General features: G+C 35.9%; 1 protein-coding gene across 3 annotated transcripts in view; it reads right to left on the bottom strand.

Moving 5' to 3' along the window:
* Nucleotides 1-23,216, bottom strand: part of LOC127857937 (acetylcholine receptor subunit beta-like) — a 41,030-nt gene that overhangs the window by 13,126 nt on the left and 4,688 nt on the right. The window contains exon 5 of one of the 3 annotated variants that reach the window (XM_052394708.1): nucleotides 21,179-23,072. The exons of 1 other annotated variant lie outside the window; for it this stretch is intronic. In XM_052394708.1, coding sequence (XP_052250668.1) covers nucleotides 22,512-23,072 — 561 coding nt within the window. In that variant the 3' untranslated portion in view covers nucleotides 21,179-22,511. Of the gene's footprint in view, nucleotides 1-21,178; nucleotides 23,073-23,216 lie in introns of those variants that run through there. One more of the 3 variants, XM_052394707.1, reaches the window with a different exon arrangement.

The following is a 23,216-nucleotide window of genomic DNA, read 5'->3' as shown; positions in this document are numbered from 1 at the left end:
CAAATGATATAAAACTCCGAACTGATTCAAAGAAAATATATGTAACGCCTATTTATCAATTATTGATACATCGATGCGAATCTTTCAATTCAACTTTATCATGAAAATTATTCCAACACATACTTGTTAATTCAAATGTTATCTACAAAATGACACAGTGTGTGATGTTTGCAAATCCTTCATATTAAATGTTCATCATTTGTTTTGAGAATGCCTAAATGTTCAAGAATAATGGAATAAATTAGAATATATTTTACTACTTATTAAAAGTGTTTTGGTTGCGCTGAACATAAGCCTTTCCAGATGTTCTCAATTCATTATGATTCAACCAATATCATTTATATTTAAACTACAATTTTTATCAATTATCTAAATAGAAGAGTCAAAATTTACTCCGAAATAGCCCCCAACATATATGTATAAGTATGGACACATAGGACCGTTTTGACACAACAATACTAACTTGAACAGGAACTGTTCTATTTCGGCCGGTTTAGCCAACACTCATAACGCAGTGTTAATTGCATATTTCTACTGCTTTAATATAGTAGAACACGTGCTTTGTTCCAAAGAGTCCTTAATGCAATGCACACTATATTCTGTCACTTTAAAATCACACAAATTCTTTGTATAAATTAAAAAAAAATCGTGTCTTTTCTCGATGTGGCTGTTTCTATTAATGACGACTTAACACTTCAAACAGATATACACATAAAGGAGACCAATAACCACCAATATCTTGACTATACGTCATGCCACCCTAAACAGTGTAAGGACGGAATACCATACAGTCAGGCGAAGCGATTTAGACGTATTATATCGGATGACAACAGTTTTAAATCGTCACTTCAAGACCTCAAGCATCATTTCAAAGAGCGAGATTATCCGGAAAAATTTATCGATTGTGCGTTTGAAAAAGTTTCTGCTCTATCTCAAGAAGACGCATTACAGTCCTGCAATAAAGCAAAAACAAAAGTTATCTCATTTACAGTGGAATATAATCCGTCATTGCCAAACATAGGAGCCGCAATAAACAAGTATTGGGACTTACTTAACCTGTCACAGAAAAAAGAAGTGACAAGTGTGCATGAAACTTATAAGCCCATACTGGCGTTTAAAAGGCCTAATAATATAGGAAACTTCATTACACATGTTCAGTTTACGAACAGTTTGAATAGTTCACGTGCGTCCAGTGCCTGTGGAAGAACACGTTGCTCCCATTGTATATCCATACACGTTGGAGAAAAATTTAAAAGTACAGAAACAGGCGAGCAATTTAATTTACAGAAAAATATGAATTGTGCATCTAAAAATGTAATATACCTCATTACATGTAAACAGTGTAAGAAACAGTACGTTGGACAAACCATGCAACCGGTGTCAAAAAGAATGAACAGTCATCGATTTGACATAAGAAACTTTTCTAACCCTGAATTTTCAACTTTGGTCGCATCACATTTTAATGAAGATCACCACAGCGCAAATGACTTTTCCTTTATGCCAATTGATGTTGTTAATAACAACATAGATCGTCTATGTAAAGAAACTTACTATATACATAGACTTAAAACATTACACCCTAATGGTATGAATAACAAAGTTCTTTTTAATATAAAAGACTAGCTCTTCAATTTAATTAAGCTTACTTTTGTTTTTTCCTATTAGTATTTTTATATATAATTTTATAGGAAATTGTGTATTCTTGAATCCGAAAGTTAAGCTTAATTTAATTAACGTTCATTTTATTGACGTACACTTTCCCGCATTTTAATGCACGTTAAGTCAATGAAATAACATCCGCTTTCTGTTATTATTTGTATTATCCTAATGAAGGCGTAAGCCGAAACGTTGATAAAAAAGGAAAGAAAAATATGTGTTTTTGTTGGATTTATTATACTATATTGTATAAATTTAACAAATCATGCACGAAGATCCAATTTAAATTGACTGAACCGATGCGTATAGATACACACATTTCCCTTCACAAGACTCGGTAAATATAGATTTAACATGATGCACCCATTCGTCCCAAATACAATAAGTATGCAATTTTAATATTTTCTGTAAACGAACAAAAGTGAAAAAATTTCTAAATTAAAACACATGTAACTAGGTCAACAACATCACAAATTCAATTAATTATTGAATTTACAATATACGTATTAATAACATTCAAATTCAAATATTTCGATTTCAAATTATGATGAATCATATCTTACATCAAACAAATGTTTCCTACTCACTATTTTATTTTATTCTGTTGTGTCTTATGTGTATGATTCCTTTCGAAACAAGAAACTGAGGCTGTATGATTTGAAGACCCACGTCCTAAAGATGAGCTTTGCCAACTCTGAATGCATCCGTGCACACAAGACGTGCCTGGCTGAAGTTGCTGTGGCATAACCAGTTTCGCAATAAGTTTATAAAATTATTAAACGGTTTTAACATGGCTGTCTGATGATGTACTCTTGATAGTGTCATGGCGTGTTTGACGAAGGTGACTATTATGAAACAAATCATTGAATTCACTCTAGTTGTTAGCTTCGGCATAACATCAGACGCAAGTAATTTTCAAAATTTAAGTATCGCTTTCTAAATCGCATGTTTGAATTTAACCCATTTATGCCTAGTGGACTCTCCCATCCTTCTAAGTTGGATCAATTTATTTCCAAAATTAGGGATGTCTAGTATATTTATTTCTATATTTAGAATATTTCTTACATAAATTCATTTAAGCAAACAGCGCATTTTGCGGCGTCTCATCTGGGTCTACGCTGTTTGTCAATGCCTTTTTTCTAGACGCTAGGCATATTGAGAAAATGTGTTAACGCAAATTGTTGAGATGTGCGAGCAAAGTTTAGCATCTTATGGATGTTATAGATAACTTAGTCCCAAGTTTCACCAACAGGCCTCTGTTTAGACTTAAAAGTATAGCAAATATGATGGGAATGGTATCATAAAGCCATTTAATATAAGATAAAATTATTTGCAATCATGCATTAAATTAGTCGAACTATCTGATCCCTATTTCCCTATGAATGCAATTTCTTAATAGAAATTTGCTTAAAATCATGTGTATATGAATCTCATATAAACATACTCGAATACACAATAGATTATTTAATGAAATGCTCTGAACAAATCAATCCGCAAGCAAGTTTTTATTCACGAATTATGTAGTCATAAAGAAAGCGCCTTTGAACCGCAAATGAGTGCTTATGCGGTATTACACTTGGGGCGCACTCTAGTGGGTATACAGTTTTACCTTCGGAACGCACTTAATTGTTCAAGCGGTGTTACCGTCGGAGCGCTCTTAAGTATGCATGCGGTGTTACTCTCTGAGTGAACTCAAGTGTTTATGCGGTGTAACCCTCTAAGCGCACTTTAGTATTTTATGCGGTATGACCCTCTAAGCGCACTAAAGTGTTTAAGCGTTGTAAACTTAAGAGTGCACGTATGTGATTATTCTGTGCGCACGTTAGTGTTTATGCGGTGTAATTCTTCGAGTGCACTCTAGTGTTTATGGGTAGTTACTCTCGAAGCGCACTTTATGAGGTGTTACCTTAGAGTGCACTTTATTGGGCGTTACCTTAGTATCTCACTTTAATGTTTATGCCGTGTTAACCTCTGAATGCACTTTAGTGTTAATTGTGTGTTACTATCGGAATTCACCCAAGTGTTTATGCGGTGTTACTCTCCGTTTATGTGTAGTTACCATCGGAGCGCACTTTAGTGTTAAGACGATATTACTGAAGCACACTTTAGTTTTTATGAGACGATAACCTCGGAGCGCACTTAATTGTTTATTCAGTGTTAACCACGGAGCGCACCTTAATGTGTATGCGGTGTTACCCTCAGAGCCTACTCAAGTTTGTATGCGGTGTTAACCTGTGAGCGCACTTAAGTGTTTATTCGGTGTTACCCTTGGAGCGCTCTTGAGTTAAAACAACGCGTAAGTGTATTTTACAATCATCATGCCACTGTACCAGTATAATAGCCTCGTATATCTTATGTTTCGCGATAATTTCGATTAGTGCAACCTTGTCGTTGATACAATGATGATGAAAGGACTAAATGAAATAAATAGCTGCCAATAGTCGGTCTATATTGCATGAATATGTAAAACGTTAGAAGCAAGTTTGCCTTAAGAAATTAAAACGCTAATGTTTAGACATCCCACGAAGATCGACATCTGACCGTATTAATTACTGACAAACTTTGATTTCCCAGTTGTAAAGTTCAATCGAATCGGCGAAAACGGTTTGAAAAACTATGGATTATAAATTTAAAATTTCTTCTCGAATCGCATGTATCAATTTTGTGTTACGTTTGAATTCATCGCATAATAAACAGTTATACAAACTAACATAATTATGCAACCCACTTTACATCTAAATATAATTCAATTATTAAATATAAATACTACATCCGCTGTACTTTATAGTTACGACATCGTATTATAACAATATTCATTAGCCTACGGATGAAATGCACTATTAACGGGATAAATTTTCTTATACGGTTTTATTTAAACCTGAATCACCCAATTGTAAAGCGTAACAATGTGTTCCCAAAGGTCACGAGTGCGAATATATGTTAAGTAGCATATTCTACGCTTTATTTTGTTAAAAACATCATTATCACCATCATCATCATCATCATCATCATCATCATCATCATCATCATCATCATCATCATCATCATCTTCTTCTTCTTCTTCTTCTTCTTCTTCTTCTTCTTATTTGTCTTCATCATCATCATCATCATCATCATCATCATCATCATCATCATCATCATCATCATCATCATCATCATCATCATCATCATCATCATTCTTTTTATCGATCTGGCCGTTGGTTGAAAATAAGGGATGACGATACAGAAACCCTTTAACAGTTAAATCTGTTGTGGGCAGCTGATGTTAATTCATCCATGTGGAGTGATGCCCACTCTTTCACAATGTCCATCCAGCTTTTCTTCTCACGGCCTCAACGGCGACCTCCCTCTAGCTTGCCCTGAAGAACCGTCCTGCACAGAGTGTCGTTCCGGGTCACTTGTGTTCAACGGCCTGTATCTTGCGTTCTGTGCACGCGTGAAGCGTCCATGTCTTTCTGATATACAATAGGATGAAAACTACGAAGGACTTGTATACGAGTCTGTACTTGGTGTGGAAGCTGATAAAGCTTCTTGTCCACAATCTGGTCAGCCTGGCCATGTCATTTATTTTACGGACCTCAGCGTTACTGGACAATGCTTGGACAGGTTTGTTCCCAAATACTTAAAGCAGGTTACTGCTAGCTTTTCGCCATTCATGGTGAGGTCTGCACTGCTGTTGGCTGTTCACCATTATTTTCGACTTTTCTGTGCTGACCTCCATCCTGTACTGCTTTTTCATAGAGTCTGCTGATGAGATCTTGAAGTTCGCTGCTGATGCCACTCATGGGGCCAATGCTATCAGCGAATCAAAAGTTGGAGATGTGTCTTCCACAGATGGAGATAAAGGTGTGGTTGTCTTGTAGAGTCACCGGCATTATCTTTTCAATGAATGGTTCAACAGGACGGGGGAGAGCAGACATCTCTGACGGACGCCCACTGATGTCTTGAAGAAGCCAGCCTTTTTCTATTGAGAAGTACTGCTTTTCTTTTCCGACGAGTTCTTGGATGACTTGTACCAGCCCTTCGTATATATTGAATCCTCTCATAACATGAAACAGTCCATCATGCCAAAAGCTTTCTTAAAGAAGATGAAGTTATTGAAAAGGTCACGTTGGTGTTGAAGAGGTTTCTTAATGATGACTCTTCAGTTGAAAAACTTTGCTCCGCCCAGTTCTAAATCCAGCCTGCTCTTCGGCCAGCAGTTCCCCGGCCTTACTTTTCAATCGATTGAGGTTGATGCGTAGCATGAATTTGCTGGGGTGAGTGATACGGCTGATGGTGCGGTAATGCTCACACAGCTTTAGGTAAACCTATTTCGGTAGATGGGTGACCAGAGACTGGGTCCGCTCTTTTAGCCACTTCTTCTCCTCACAGATCTTTTGGCATAGTGCAGTCATTGCTTCAGTCATTGCCTCTCCTCCGTGCTAAATTAGCTCGAAATGGACGTTGCCAAATCCATGAGATTTTCCTGCCTTAAGACTATGCATTGCCTCCTCCACCTCTGCTTTAGTATGGACGGACTTTCGTCGTCCGCTTTTGGTCTTGCATCATTCTGAGGATGACTGGGGTCTGGTAGAAACGGGTAGTATAGATGTCGCTGCAGTATTCAGTCCACCTGTGAAGGATTGCGGAACTCTCAGGCAGGATATTTCAGTCAGCGTATGCTATAATACTTGCCTTGGGCTGACTGGTCTTTAGTTTAAACCTATTTATTTTAGCTCGATTGCGTCGAAAGCCTTAGGCTTATATAAACGCTCTCGAGTCCGTTTCCTGGGCCTAGAACCAGTACTTGGTGTCTTTGGGGGAGATCTTAAGAACGCTCCCACGGTGGGGATCGAACCCGTGACCTCCCGGTCGCAAGGCGGACACCATATCCATTACACCACGGCGACCTTGTCGACTGGTCTTTGTGAGGTCTTGAGCGTGCTGTAGGCTTTCTTCATGCTGCCTGTGGCCACCGCTATGTCGATGTTGATACATTGATCATCAATCCACTAAAGATGCGCTTGCTCTTTAATTGCATATTGATTGTGGTGAGCACTAAGTCATGGTCACTGCCGATCTCGACACCAGGAAACGTTATAGTGTTCACCTTGTTGATGCTGGGCGTGAATCGTCGCGGCGCAATTATGAAATCGATCTGGCTGTGTACCTGCCCATTTGGAGCAAGCCAGGTCAATTTTCTGGACGGCCTGTGTGGTTGCAGGGTACGATGGTGGCTTTTGGCAAACTCAAGAAATCACAACCCTCTTCCGTGCGTCTCTATTAAGCCAAACTCTACCTTCTGTCCCTGACCAGCCTTGGTAAGCGTCTGGTCCAACCTTGGCGTTCCAGTCGATTTTCACAATGAGGATGTCTTTCTTAGGGACCTTGACTATGATACGTAAATCTAAGATTCAGAAAAACAAACACTTGTTTTTACTTAGTTTGTGTAAGTGGTTCAGTTGTGCAGTAAGACAGCAAGCTGTGTATTTAAATAATATCGACAACTTGTTACGAAATAAGTACTGTTAAACATGCTCGTTGTAACCAAACACATTTTTCTACTGCTACAAGACGTTTATTGAAAGATACGTAAGGTTATAATATACAAATTAAAACTCATATTTCACCAATTTGTTGTAATAATATAACTATTGTGTCAAGCCTACATTCAGTGACATGTGAATTTGAGAAGAAAAAAACATTGCAATAAAATGAAACGAAAAGATAAGTTTTTTTGACTATTTTTAAAAGATTACACATGCCCGGCGATGTTCAGTGTAATGCATTAACAGTTCACGGTTTGCAGCAATAAAACGCAAATCTCCCTCATTTATCGTGATTATATGACTACTTTGGCTAGCGATTCAGCGACACGTGGACCTAAGAAGGGTACTACGTTGCAAAAAAACGGAGAGAAAACATACTCGTTTTACATAATTTCAATTAATCTGCATTTACTTCTTAAACGCGTATAAATATACTAATCGTGTTCTACATTTGGCTACTGTACGTTGTATAGACCGATGATTGCATTAAACAGAAGATCGTTCAAGCTTTGCAAATTCTGATTTTTTTGCCTATGATTGGTTTCACCTTCAATATTAAATGCAGTCTTGCATAGCGGCATACGACATACTACAGCTCGAAAAAGTTGTTAAATAGACCTTGCTTGTTTCATAACAACTTAAGAGTTGTGTAACAGAATCAAGAACAGTATAAATTATAGCCCTTCACTTAATAATCTAAACATATCACTTTTTGGTTAGCCTTCTTTAGCGACAAGCTATTTCACGTGGTCTTAGATGTGATAAACATCACAATAAAAATAAAACATGCTTTGTGTCACCAGAGTAATGATCGAATCCCGCATATATATAGTTTTTAGCAATAAAAGTTAATGTCTTTCACCACTAAAACGAAATGAATCGTAAATTTTGACAATCCTGGGAACATAAAGATTTAATCATAAAAAGTTCTAGTTTTGCAACACGCAGCTCGTTTCAGTCGTTTCGCTATATCTAGTTTGTCCTATAAAAACAAATGAACTTTCAACGTGATTTTGTGTACTTTGTATTACTGATAAACCGGTGTTTCTCGTTTTTTAGACTGCTTTTTCTGTAACTTTAAAATAGCTCATGATTAAAAATTAAAAAAATAAAAAACACAAGGTTTTATTTATTGAAACGCAAAATAACGTTCATGCATTTAACCGTATCAACGTAACGAACAATATAAACGTTCGTTAATAACAAACTAGAAGTTAAGTTTCAGAACAAATGGAACCTTAACATCGACGAAATAATCGTGTATACTAGTGCAAATACTGTTTGTACAGTCGATACGTATTTTGTGTAAACTCGAAGTCAATGCTTATAATGCATACTATTAAGGTCAGATTTTAGGTCAGATTTTAATAACATTTGATTAGTTTATTAATTGATTTACTGTCCAAAACTAATCAATTTATCAATGGTGTGGAATAATTGCTAATAATAAAGCCAGGTAGCTTGAGGAAAGTTATACGTTCACATTGGTTTTATTTTGTTTTCAACTCAATACATTGTCTGGAGCTACTTTAAACTCGGGCCATACGCTACACTTTTCTTTATGTTTCAAACCATAGAAGTACTTCTGTTTGCTATTGTACTTTAATATTATCCATCCATCTTGATACAGGTTGCGATTTATCAGCAAACCATAAATGATGTGAAAAGAGCCTACCGGTCTACCAAACACCTGAGCTCCCAGTAATTGAGACATAAAATATTTTTTCCTCCCAAAACAGCTCGTATCAAAGACCAATCAGCTAAATCTAAGTGGTTTATGCTAATAAAATTGTATTTAAAATATCTCGCGTCGTAACTAATGTAAAGTATTTTGTTAATGCAAGTCATGGTATCGAGTGATGACAGAATATCCAACAAAGCCATGACTGGTTTTCTGCTATAATAAATTAAACATTTATGAGGGGTATATCATATTAATTGCATGATAAATCACCATTTTGGAAAATGTAATTCAATACACGTACTAAATGTGACTTACACACTTGTTACTGGTATAAACAAATTTAAGCATAACATACCAAGAAGGAGATGGATCGTGTTAAGGCAATTTTAATATCTTAAAACAATTTGTCATTGAACAAGCGGCTCTACAAGATATTTTGTCTCGTTTTAAATGTTAAAATTGTGCACACAGAAAGAAATTTAGTAATAAATATAATTAGATTTTGTCACAGATACATAACACGAAACATTGTGATTATTGTGATATATTGGCTACCGGCCCCTGCCATTTAATACAATAGTTGTATACGCATGCAATGTTTGTTTGCATTAAACTGTTAAATATAATCATAGAAGATCGTAATTGATTAACGAGCACGAAAGCAACTATCACACGCACTTTACACTGAGTAGCTAATACCATTGTCTTTTGTGCCGTGAAACTGAACTGAACCCTATATTATGACTTAATGTCACTAATTCAATTCCAACGTATGTAAAGTTAGCAGATCTAGCCTATTTATTTAAGTTTCTTATATAGGTTGAAACATAGAGGCTGTTTACCATATTCGGCCTATAAAGCAACAAACTAAGCATATTTTTAGTATTACGCAAGTTTATAAAATAGGATGAAATATGTATGCCTTTTAGCAAAGCACTTTTAATATCATATTATTAAGCATATTAAGCCTAAATAGCAAACTAATAAACCAATTAAATGAACAGCCAAATTATAACATTAACCATATTCAGCAGCCTGTTTTACACGCACACGCGCGCACGCACACACGCGCACACACACACATGATTTGTACCAGTCTTAATGAAATTAACTTAAACATGTGAATCAAATGGACAGCAATGACCATTATGATTTATGATAAACTTATCACACGCGCACACACACACATGATTTGCATCAGTGTTAATGAAATTAACTTAAACTTGTGAATCAAATGGACAGCAAAGACCATTATGATTTATCATTACCTTATCTTAAGTCATTTGAACATGCACATTAGCATTCTGAACATGCACTAAACACAAATAAATTGGTAAATTGAGTCTCTAGGCCACGCAAAGGAACTAGCTAGCTGTCTGGGGGTCATTTGGGGTCACTAGGCTGTTTATTTGAGTCATTAGAATTCAAATACCACTGGAAAAAAGCACACTCGGCGGGAGTTTTACGGCTTCGACCAGGAAAAAGCCATACTATTTGAGTGTATTAAGAAGTCGCAATTGTACGACAAGGCACTAGCAACTTTGTCCTTTAGCCACTGTGCTACGACTAGGGATTCGCCAAACTGTCTGAAAGTTGTTGGGAGTCACTGGGCTACGATCAATCACTAGTCATACTGTATGTGAGTCTTTTGGAGTGAGACTTAGCTGCGACGAAACATTAGCCAGATTGTCTCCGAGACTTTTGGAGTGACTTGGCTGTGACGACACACAAGCCAGACTATCCAAGGGTCTTTGGGAGTCACTTGGCTGCTACGAAACATTAGCTAGACTTTCTGTGGGTCTTTGGGAGTCGGCTGCGACGAAACACTAGCCAAATTGTCTGCGACTCTTTAATGAGTCTTTTGTTGTCAGTAGGCGTCGCTAAAACTAGCAAGTTTGTATGTGAGTATTTAGTAAACGTCAGGCTATGTCCAATAAGTAACAAGACTGTATGAATTTAATATTCACTAGGCTAAGCCCAAGAATTGACAGACTGTCTGTAAGTCCTTGGTAAACAATAGGATAAGTCCAAGAACTAGCAAGACTGTCTAAGAGTCTTTAGTAATCACTAGACTAAGTCCAATGGCAAGACCATCTTTGAGTTTTTAGTAATAACTATGCTATGTCCAATACCTAGCAATACTGTCTGTGAGCTTTTAGTACTCATTAGGCTAAGTCTACAAACTAGCAGACTGTCTATGAGTCTTAAGTATTCACTATGCTAAGTTCAAGAACAATCTGACTGTGAGTCTTAAGTGATATCTAGGCATAGTCCAAGAACCAGCAAGACCGTATGTGAGTCTTTAGTATTATCTAGGCTAAGTCCAAGAAGTAACAAGACTGTATGCGAGTCTTTAGTAATATCTAGTCTAGTCCAAAAATAAGCCAGATTGGCTGAGAGTCATTAGGATGCGAATGATGAAGGAAACACGCAGACTATCTGGCTACGACAAGGCGACCCCGTGCCACTGTGTGGAAGTCTTTGTAAGTCACATTCCAACAACATGGTTCTAGCCAGAAAATCGTGGAGTCATTTGGCTACAACCAGGGACTGTCTGTCTTTCGATTTTGGAAGTCACCAGGTTTCGACTAGGCACTAATAAGACTTTCTGAGAGTCTTTGGGAATCACACGGCTACGTACAAACTTCTAAGTTATAATTTAAAAGAGTACAAAATAAATATTATATACTTAAATTAAGAATATAAGAATCGGGACCTCAAATAGAGATATACGGTTTATATGTCACCGAGTTATTTTATAAAAACATTAACAACCCAAATACTCAATGGTAGTTGTTGGACAAACATAAATTGTGTCAATAAGTCATCTACGAAACACTAAAACAAATAATAACTAGAAATGGCGCGGCAGAGGCCGACGCGTATCCCCACGCCGAATGTTTGACCTAGGTGTGCCCCAGGGTTGGTAATGGGGCCATGCATAGCTGAGATTGACCGTATTGTCATAAGAGAAGTTCATCATCAATTAGAAGTGAATTGGTGTAGAAATGAAGAAGTTTTAGTAAAAGGCAATTTTGGGTGGGTGTGACATATGTGGGCAGGGCGCCCCAGGGTTGGTAATTGTGCCATGCATAGTTGAGATTGACCGTATTGTCATAAGAGAAGTTCAGTATCAATTTGAAGTGAATCGGTGTAGAAATGAAGAAATTATAGTAAAAGGCAATTTTGGGCGGGTGTGGTCTATGTGGGCGGGGCCCCAGGGATGGTAATGGGGCCATGCATAGTTGAGATTGACCGTATTGTCATAAGAGAAGTTCAATATCAATTTGAAGTGAATCGGTGTAGAAATGAAGAAATTATAGTAAAAGGCAATTTTGAGTGGGTGTGGTCTATGTTGGCGGGGCGCCCCAGGGTTGGTAATGGGGCCATGCATAGTTGAGATTGACTGTTTTGTCATAAGAGAAGTTCAATATCAATTTGAAGTGAATCGGTGTAGAAATGAAGAAATTATAGTAAAGGCAATTTTGGGTGGGTGTGGTCTATGTGGGCGGTCCCCAGGGTTGGTTATGGGGCCATGCATAGTTGAGATTGACCCTAATGTCATAAGAGAAGTTCAGTATCAATTTGAAGTGAATCCGTGTAGAAATGAAAAAAATATAGTAAATGGAATTTTTTGGTGGGTGTGGCCTATGTTGGCGGGCGCCCCAGGGTTGGGATTGGGGCCATGCATAGTTGAGATTAACCCTAATGTCATAACAAAAGTTCAGTATCGATTTGAAGTGAATCCGTGTAGAAATGAAAAAATTATAGTAAATGGAAATTTTTGGTGGGTGTGGCCTATGTGGGCGGGGCGCCCCAGGGTTGGGAATGGGGCCATGCATGGTTGAGATTGACCGTATTGTCATAAGAGAGGTCCAGTATCAATTTGAAGTGAATCGGTGTAGAAATAAAGAAGTAAATGTAAAATAACCTAAAAAAATGAGTGATAATTTCTGACGCGGCCCCACCCCAACCGCTATAACTATTGACCCAGGGGTCAGATCAAAATTCCAAATAGTGCAGGGTCGCACATATGCTCATAGCTACCATGTGTGTAAGTTTCAAGGTTCTAGTGCTTTTAGTGTAGGAGGAGATAGTGGCCAGGACGGACGGACAGACAGACAGACAGACGGACGGACGGACGGACGGCGGAGATAACCACAATATCCCCACCTTTTTTTCAAAAAGCGTGGGGATAACTAGAAATGGCGCGGCAGAGGCCGACGCGTATCCCCACGCCGAATGTTTGACCTAGGTGTGCCCCAGGGTTGGTAATGGGGCCATGCATAGCTGAGATTGACCGTATTGTCATAAGAGAAGTTCATCATCAATTAGAAGTGAATTGGTGTAGAAATGAAGAAGTTATAGTAAAAGGCAATTTTGGGTGGGTGTGACATATGTGGGCAGGGCGCCCCAGGGTTGGTAATTGTGCCATGCATAGTTGAGATTGATCGTATTGTCATAAGAGAAGTTCAGTATCAATTTGAAGTGAATCGGGGTAGAAAAGAAGAAATTATAGTAAAAGGCAATTTTGGGTGGGTGTGGTCTATGTGGGCGGGGCCCCAGGGTTGGTAATGGGGCCATGCATAGTTGAGATTGACCGTATTGTCATAAGAGAGGTTCAGTATCAATTTGAAGTGAATCGGTGTAGAAATGAAGAAATTATAGTAAAAGGCAATTTTGGGTGGGTGTGGTCTATGTGGGCGGGGCGCCCCAGGGTTGGTAATGGGGCCATGCATAGTTGAGATTGACTGTATTGTCATAAGAGAAGTTCAATATCAATTTGAAGTGAATCGGTGTAGAAATTAAGAAATTATAGTAAAGGCAATTTTGGATGGGTGTGGTCTATGTGGGGGGGACCCCAGGGTTGGTTATGGGGCCATGCATAGTTGAGATTGACCCTAATGTCATAAGAGAAGTTCAGTATCAATTTGAAGTGAATCCGTGTAGAAATGAAAAATTATAGTAAATGGAAATTTTTGGTGGGTGTGGCCTATGTGGGCGGGGCGCCCCAGGGTTGGGAATGGGGCCATGCATGTTTGAGATTGACCGTATTGTCATAAGAGAGGTCCAGTATCAATTTGAAGTGAATCGGTGTAGAAATAAAGAAGTAAATGTAAAATAACCTAAAAAAATGAGTGATAATTTCTGACGCGGCCCCACCCCAACCGCTATACCTTTTGACCCAGGGGTCAGATCAAAATTCCAAATAGTGCAGGGTCGCACATATGCTCATAGCTACCATGTGTGTAAGTTTCAAGGTTCTAGTGCTTTTAGTGTAGGAGGAGATAGTGGCCAGGACGGACGGACAGACAGACAGACAGACGGACGGACGGACGGACGGCGGAGATAACCACAATATCCCCACCTTTTTTTCAAAAAGCGTGGGGATAATGAGGATTCCCATTAGTGTTCTGTACATGTCTATTGTACGTGCATGATTGAGTTTTCGATCAAATGTGTTTTTAAGTTTTAAAAAGATGTAAATCTCTTTTTTTTTGGACTTTCCTTGTATACGTTATTCTTAGCTGTTATTCTAGGTATCCATCCACGTGTCAACGGATCTATTTTACTTTCATTATTTTCTATGTTACTTTAATGACAACGTACATAGGGTTTCCTGGTATACGTTATTCTTCTGTATTTTCTAGGCATCCATTCCATGACTGAGTTTCAACGCAATGTTTGTTTAAGGTATACAAGATGAGCAACTCTTTTCTAGGCTTTACTGGTATTAGTTATTCTTAGCTGTTATTCTATGTATCCATTTATTGACTGGGCTTTCGACTAAATGTGTTTACAAGTTATACAATATGTAAAACTCATTTTTATGCTTGAAGTTTCGTAGTATGAGTTATTCTTAGTTGTTATTCTAGGTTTACATCCACGTTTTGTTTGTTTTATTTTACTTTCAATATTTTATATGAAAATTTGATAAGATCGTATTGCATTATCAAGGTACTAACGGAACTAAAGTTGTTAGTTATTGAGTAACACATTGGACAAATAAGTATTTTAATAAATAGCAAGACATATGAACATTGAACGTTAAACTTTAAAAGGTATGTTGAAATTATTTAGTTTCAACGAGGTCTGTTTGCAGACAACGATAAGGCGAGCATTCAATTTTGATAATGTTCTCATAACGTTATTACTTTCTGTGTACAATATTTTTTTTGTCTAAATTATATCCATATAAATTAATTCAATAAATTAAATCGTCTCGATGCAAACTCAATTTTCATTTAAATACATGTTCAACTCAAAACAACCATGATATTGCGTATTCATCTGAATGCTCCACAGGTTAAATGACAGGTGTGTTTTAATTAAAGAGAGATGTCCACAGATTGGTAAAATAACACTTTTTCTAAAAAGAGTGTATCTATTTAATTCAAACAACCGAAATAACCTTCTGGATTAAAAGCGATGTTAACCATGTTATTACGTGTGCAACGCTTCTTATCGAAAATTTAAAATTGCGTGTATCAATAGCATAGCGTTTTAGATTCATTATTTTTCATTTATTTTTCTTACACGCACTGCTTTGATTTAGAAAAATAGGTTCTTTCCGTTGAAAAATATACCACCAGTGGGATGGGCAGTTTCTTTATTGGCTTTTGTGAAACATTGTGAAAACCCTGAAATTCACATTGTGTGGCCAATCATCATGAAACTTGCTCAGAACAATTCTTCTGATATCTTTGCTTTGTTGTAAAGTGGTTCTGGTTCGTTGAAAAGTTTCGCCTGCCCATACTGGTCCAGATTGACACAAATACCACTACTAATTATATCATTATGCATTTTTTAACAATAACTTTGTGTTATGTTCTTCAATATTAAATGTATTTCCGATAAACATATTTCTGTAATTCACATTTATTTCAATACTTTACTATATTATCCTGATTACTTTCTCTATATTATGAATCCAGAACCATGCTGATGTAAAAACTTGGATAGAACTTGAATAATATATATATACACGAACTATTGTCTACACAAATTGCATATTGATGTCGTCTTGAGCGTGTGAAATTATTCCAAACAAAAGGGGTGGCAATGTGAATTGCTTTAACTTAATGAAAGTAAGAATCTTAATTGTAGATATGTCTAAAACAAATGGCAAGTTTGAAATTAACGCTCTCGACCTTGAATAAATTTATTATAATTTCAAACAAATTTAATTGGTTAATATTTGATTAACTAAATTCTTATTAGACAATCATGGATTTAAGGTACACGTGTGTAAATATGGCAATTGAAATGATTGGCCATTTGAAGGTTAACGCAAGTCGCATTGTCTTACAAAACCCAGACATTCTATGTAACCATTACCAGAGATAGAAAACATCCAGATGCAAACATACAATCTGAGAAGCCAGTACCGATACCAAGACAAAAAGTTGAGTTCAAAGATCGTTAAACATTCACCACTTACAAGCGAACAATAATAAAAAATAATATAAAGGAAAATGGTAATGAAACATTTGTCATAGTGATCTTGTTTGAAGATGCATATGACCAATATTCGAAATCGATCTTTATATTGTTGATGGTAACGGGTATCGTGTTAATTACAATGTATTAGGTTGATAAAACTCATTTTTATAGACATTTGAGACTTTTTTACATATATTTTGCCTTTACCAGGAAGAACTTTGAGCTGTACGTATGTACTCATAAAAGCTCAAAGAATTCAAGAAGAACTAGGGTTAAACTATGAATTATCATCAGCATGTTTCTTGGTATATTTAATATTACTGCCAATCACTCTAAGAGTAATATTTACCTCTACCTTTAGTCTCCATTAACATCACACACATGGGGTGTTCTATTTTACTATACATGCACCACTAGTATATTACATTTTTACAATCAGTCAATATATTAGGGTCAAATAGTAAGACGGTATATACAAAATAAATTAAGATTATATGACAATATAATACAATTATAGAGGAGCTTTCTCAAGTTCAAATACTTTTTTCCAATTGTAATTCAAAGGCAAGAAAGGGAGAACAAACCTTTTTTTTTCTCTCATACCAGTTAACACAATAAGTAAAATTATAATAAGATTTATCATACTAGTATTATTCGTTAGCTCATCAATTGTCTTCGGTGCTGTTTTGTTCCTTTTATTGTCAAATTTGGCTCCTGTACTTGAACCCATTCCTTATGGAACAAAGTATACATTTGTCAAAATTGGGACCTACAACTTCCCAAAAATCGAAGGTAATCAAGCAAAAATATTTTTTGTTAATTTCAACATGGAGTTCTTCTCCCATCAAGCTCCATCAGTTGAATATTAGTAAATGTATTATCAATTTTAAATCATATGTTAGCCCAAGAACAAAAGCACTGATTTACCAATTTAAGTCTTAACAACGCAATTTTTCCAAAAAATAGCATGGTCCCATTCCCAAAATGGTGAAAAAAAACACCATATAACCATCATAGAAATTTGAGTTGAAACCTATACTACCATTTTTGACCTCATTGGTATGTTTATAAATATGCTTGTTTCCATTTGAAAAACACTATCTTAGGTAATTACGATAAAACCTTACCTCCGAAGAACATCAACGTTAAAATCAACACAAAGCACGCGATCCTTAAGTGTGAAAACATGTTTTGTTGCGTCTTCGTTGCGTCTTGATAAGCCATTTATTTATGTTCTATTAGATTACAAATCTCTTTACTAAACATCCTATCTCTGTTGATTACTGTGTTTTTATAGTATATGCTAATCGACCATTCGCATGAATATCGAGAACTTGCCGTTTGATTGCTTGTTTACGCGCAAAAAGATAAGACTTTTGTACATCACCGGAAGTCAAAATGTATCTTAATTTGCAAATTTTACCAATTATAATATTTTCGTCACCGGAAACAGACAAATCTCGTTTGGGGCAGTGTAATTATTCGTCGTAATTCGTCACTATTTTTACTGTACATTTGACGATACAAAATCAATGTGTCATGAAAAACGCATAACTTCGCAGTGAGTCTGAACATTGTTAATTGTCTCATACAAATGTTTTATTTATTTTCAAAAGGGTACTTGATAGTGTTTTATTAACCCCCTTTCAATCAATATGGACGTCGACTGGCTTCACGATTTATTGTATACATGTTGTGACGTCACTTCGTCATTTTCATCTGTAAACGGATAATCCGACATTGAAATGAAATTATTTCTAAACAAGTATAAAATCAAAGTACTGAAAGTACTGGTGTGGCGATTTTGCTCAAATTTTGTGGTCGTAAAAACACTATACACCGTGATGCCAACAATCACCTTTGTTGATTAAAACAGATGGAAGTAAGGAAGGGTGACAGGCTGTCAACATAATATATGATTTAGCTATTGGGGTTTAAAGTAAATGCTCCTTTTTAAAACAAGTCATTGTCGTACGTGCCAAATCATAACTGCGAAACGTTTGTGAATACAATTATGATTATTATCATTTGAACTGTTGAACTAGGTTTTTACTCTGACTTAGTGTTATATGTATCTGAGATTTCGTTAAGACAAACATTGTCATAATGTTTCTATACATCATATAGATTCAATTATTATTCATATATATATTCAATTATTTTGTTTGCTGAATTTTAAGTCACACTGACACAGTGTAGGTCATATGGCGACTTTATGGGAACACAAAATAAATGTTGATAATATTCTACTGTTAGGACGGACATATACGAGATTTTGTTGATTACTTGGAAAACATTAACGCAAATTAATTAGCTACTCTGAAAGTGACAACCACAACATGTATTTCGTGTGTAAGGAAAAAGTTAAAAACTGACATGAAAAGCACGGGCGAATTGTCATATACAAACTTTGAAGCGCAGAGAACATTGAGATGTTTACTTTGACAGTAAAAAGTGTAGCGCGTGGTAATTAAATTGTGTCGCCCATATCGCGAACGCAGTTGATTTCTTAAAACGAAAGAACATAAATGCGCTGTATCGGTTAAGTGTAGATAGTTCAGTAATGAACCGATATTTCGTCGCTGTATACACCTTCCATGAGGACTGCGTGTTAATCGGATGCTAATGCCACAGTGAAAAGACGTTGCCATGAATGGAACGCGCTCATCGGAGCTATTTTGTGTGTGAATGTAGAATCTGGATGCAAAGTGGTTAAATGCTGTAACGGACTACATTCTTCGGTTTACGTATATTATGTTTCCTATGGGGCTTATTGCAGAAGGCAATCGCCCCACACATATTTGTTAAGTCATGTTTTATAGTGACAACGTTAACGTTGTATTTACTTCAAACACTAGAAGCAGTGCTTTAATGCATGTACATTAAAAATGCGTGTACATCTACTTGAGTACGAACGTAGGTTCCTTGTCAAGTAGAACGTAGGGTTCCTACTCAAGTAGATCGACACGCATTTTGTCACATGAAGGTCTCAAAATGCATAGTTAGCAATTTCACTGGCATATTCATTCAATAAGCGGTTCGGTTTGTTGAGCGAGCTTTTTGAGGGTAGAAGTTTCAGCACAAGATGTGCAAGCACTGTGAAAGCCTCGTTCTGTGAAAACTGGGTGACATGAATGTGCGTAAAGTGTCATCAAAGGTTGGCCTGTGCACTGCGCACAGGCTTATTAGGGGCGACACTTTCCGCTTTAATGGAGTTCCAATGAAGTCTCCTCTTCACGAAAATCATGCTAAGGCTGAAAGTGTCGTCCCATATTAGCGTGTGCGGACTGCACAGGCTTATCGTGGTCGACACTTTACGCACAAGTATTAAGCCAGTTTTCCCAGAACGCGGCTCAACATAATTCATTATCGTATGTAAAAAGTACTAATGTCGGGTCGCCCTTATTTATGGTAGCGCTTTTTTTATTTACTCGAAGACAAATGAATAATTATATAATATTTCGAACATTGTGTCAATCATGTTTTCTGTTTATGTTTACTGTTTCAAAAAGTGAATTTACCCAATTTTTAACACCAACAACCCACACTAATAAATCAGCAAGATCTTCACATAGAAATAAAAGATAAAGATTTTTTCATAAAAAAGCAAAAGGGTTGGGTCACAAGTTTTTACAACATAAGATGACGACCGTTCCGTTAATGCAAGCCATGTGCAGACACGCGACTAACCCGGTTGTTCCGTTTCAGCCACACCCTGTACGTGAGCTTCAGGAGTCTCGGATTGCAGGTGAGTTGATGGTTCAAACTAGCAATTACTGAATTAAAAAATAGTCCGGCCATTAATAATAACGATGAAATAAGCATACGCGACTGGTTCAACGAGTTTTGGAATCTACAGTCACGTGGGAGGATTATCGAATCGGAATGCATCGTTTACGTGAAAATATGCGCCCATACAACGACCTTGCGTTATTGACCAACGATCTTACGTTACTAACCACTTATCTTACGTTATTGGCTAATGATTTTAGGTGTATATATATCAACAAGGAGAAGTTCCGTGCACACGAACTATAACCATACACTTTCTTAAATAAGAGTTATTACCATTTAATGTTTGTGTATGATGCATTTTTTCAGGGCTTATTCTCAAATACTAAACACGATTTCAGCATGAAACTTCAAGGGTGTGTAGAAATCATGCACAAGAACAATAACCCTACAATTTCTGACATAAAGTTTTTGCCTTTTGTTATTTTTTGTATTATGTAACTTTTCTGGGCAATATCTCAAATACGTTACGATTTTAACATGAACTTTTCTTGATGCATAGATATAAACGACATCCATCCATAAACAACATTTATTATGCGACGGATATCAAATTTACGATTTTGTTTTATAATTTTGTTGTTTGCGAAGAGAATTCAAAGATCTGTAAGATCTGTAAGTTCTCTGTATGTTTTATCTGACTATAAGGCCGCGATCATTTGAGAAACATGTGCAATTGTTCTTATGCTAATTCAAAGCGGCAAGCGCTATTAATATGAAATTAAACTTTCCATTTGCTTACGAGAGATGAAATTAACTTGATAAATTTGAAAAAAACCATTGTTTTCCTATGAAAAATACGAGAACACACTCTGTATAATATTTTTTAAGCATACATTTGATTTTTTAAATCATTTTAAATTACATTTTTTAATAATTATGTGTATTATCAAAAATAAATAAGAACAAACAGTATTTATGCACAGGACAAGTCCCCTATAATAATTATAATGGGGTTGCTTTATTTAAATTTTGCATTATCATTCCGAATGGACATTTAAAATAATATTATATAGTATACAATTTTAGTATTATACGTGTTACAACAATGATTAAACATGAAAATAGTGTACTAAAATAAAATCTCACAAACTTGTATTGTAACTTCATTGATCAGAAACTGAAGAATAAAGCATATACTAAAACACCGGCATGCAAAAATATAATTCAAACTACAAACTAAGAATACGAGATAATACACTTAAACATGTATGCTTAATCAAGATAATTCTTACTATACTAAGTTAATTATAGCATAATTAACAAAATGTATGAATGTATCATTATGTTATATATATATATATATATATATATATATATATATATATATATATATATATATATTGTTTGTTTTTTTGCAAAATTAATATGATTAAAATGTTCATTCAAAAGTGTCCCAGACGATTAATTCATATATAATTTGTTAAGATATTATTTTTTCAGCAACGTTTGCTATTCGGGATTCTTCGAGAGTGATTCTGTGTACATTCCCGTTTTCATTCTGAGTGTAATAAGACCAAATAATGTATTCATATTCTAAAATTTTAACGATCAAAAATAAGATAATTTTTTTCAAATCTTTTTGGTCGTGTATAAATTAAACTTTGGAAGCAAAACAACAAACATAATAAAACAAAGTTTAATTTTGTCACGACCACAAAAATCTGACAAAAGATCTTAATTTTCATCGTTCAAATTTTAGAATGTTTCATTTCTTGTTAGAGCAAAAAGGACAATAAATGCAGGTAAGAGATGCGACAACAGTTTTCAAAAATCAAAATAGGTTTTACAAAAGCATAATTTCAAGATTTCGGCACGTATTTAAAACATAAGCAAGAGTTAATTGTAGAATTATTCTTGTATATTGTCCGATGCGTTTACCGACCGAAGTGCTCACAGGACGAGCGATTCCTACTCAGTAGGTAAACATTTCAAAACCGATCTACCTTTTCCTTATGAAGAGTGACAATCGTGTAAATTGTTATAAGTTCAACTGCATAAACTTGTAGTCGAAATATTAGCATATGTGTTAATATAGTAATAAACACAAGAGTCCAAATTAAAAAAAATAAATAAATACTGTAAGGCAGCCCTGTCGTATAACCAAACCTAAAAACAATTGTGAACCACGTATATTAGAATTTTACAAACTAATTTTAAGAAGATTTAAAAACATGGCGACTATTCTTTTTAACAAACATAATATTGCCTCTATACGGGCGATCAGTTCGACCTTTTCTTTATATGGTTGTCACATTAACCTCGAGTATTCCCACTATTTAACCAAGCTGAACATTTAAACGTATTTTCTTTTTAATTTTAGTAGAATTTTGTTTTGTTTGCTCAAGCGAAGAATTACGCTCGTTTGTTATGCATTATTCCATGTCATTTTGTTTTTGTTTTAATTATTTACTTTGCCGTCCATTTGCGATAACAAACCAAACTACAGTTGCTACACAGGTAAGCGCACAAAATAACCAAAACAAGAAATAGTCCAATGCAGTAACAACATCTTTCCAGTCAAGCTCAGTTTGGAGATCGCTCTTTTCGTCGCATTTACACTGACAGATACAAGCTAATCGGTAAAGTTTCCTATATCCTGAACCGATTGAATTCGTGCATTTATCTCTGCATGCCAGTCGCGATTCTAAAAGTGACGTTATTACGTTCGTAGTGCTGAGTGCTATTATTGCCGTGATGTAAACTGAGATGACTGGAATGGTGTTGGAGTTCTTTGGAATCTCAGACGCTACTATTGTTAGAAATACGACCAAAGACAGGAACACTGTGATAGCATAAGAAGCACGCTCTCCCGACGATATCGGTAGTGCAAATGTGAGGACGTTTAAAAACGAAAGTAAGACGATTGGGATGATCATATGGAGCACGTAAAATGTTGACTTCCTCTTCAGTGTCATCTTGTAAATAACAAAGCCATCTTCACTTTCCCCTGCTGTGGTGTTCTCCTAAAATCATACGCTTTCAAATATTTATACAAAACAAGACAAGTATAGGCTAAATAGAAATATTATTACGGATAAATGAATATATGATGTATTGTCATTTCAAAATTATAACGCGAAAATTTCATATGGAATATTAAAATACGT

Source organism: Dreissena polymorpha, chromosome 14 (assembly GCF_020536995.1).
Source record: "Dreissena polymorpha isolate Duluth1 chromosome 14, UMN_Dpol_1.0, whole genome shotgun sequence".
Classification (NCBI taxonomy): domain Eukaryota; kingdom Metazoa; phylum Mollusca; class Bivalvia; order Myida; family Dreissenidae; genus Dreissena; species Dreissena polymorpha.
The sequence above is the reverse complement of the archived record's forward strand: the minus strand, read 5'-3'. Positions and strand labels throughout refer to the sequence as shown.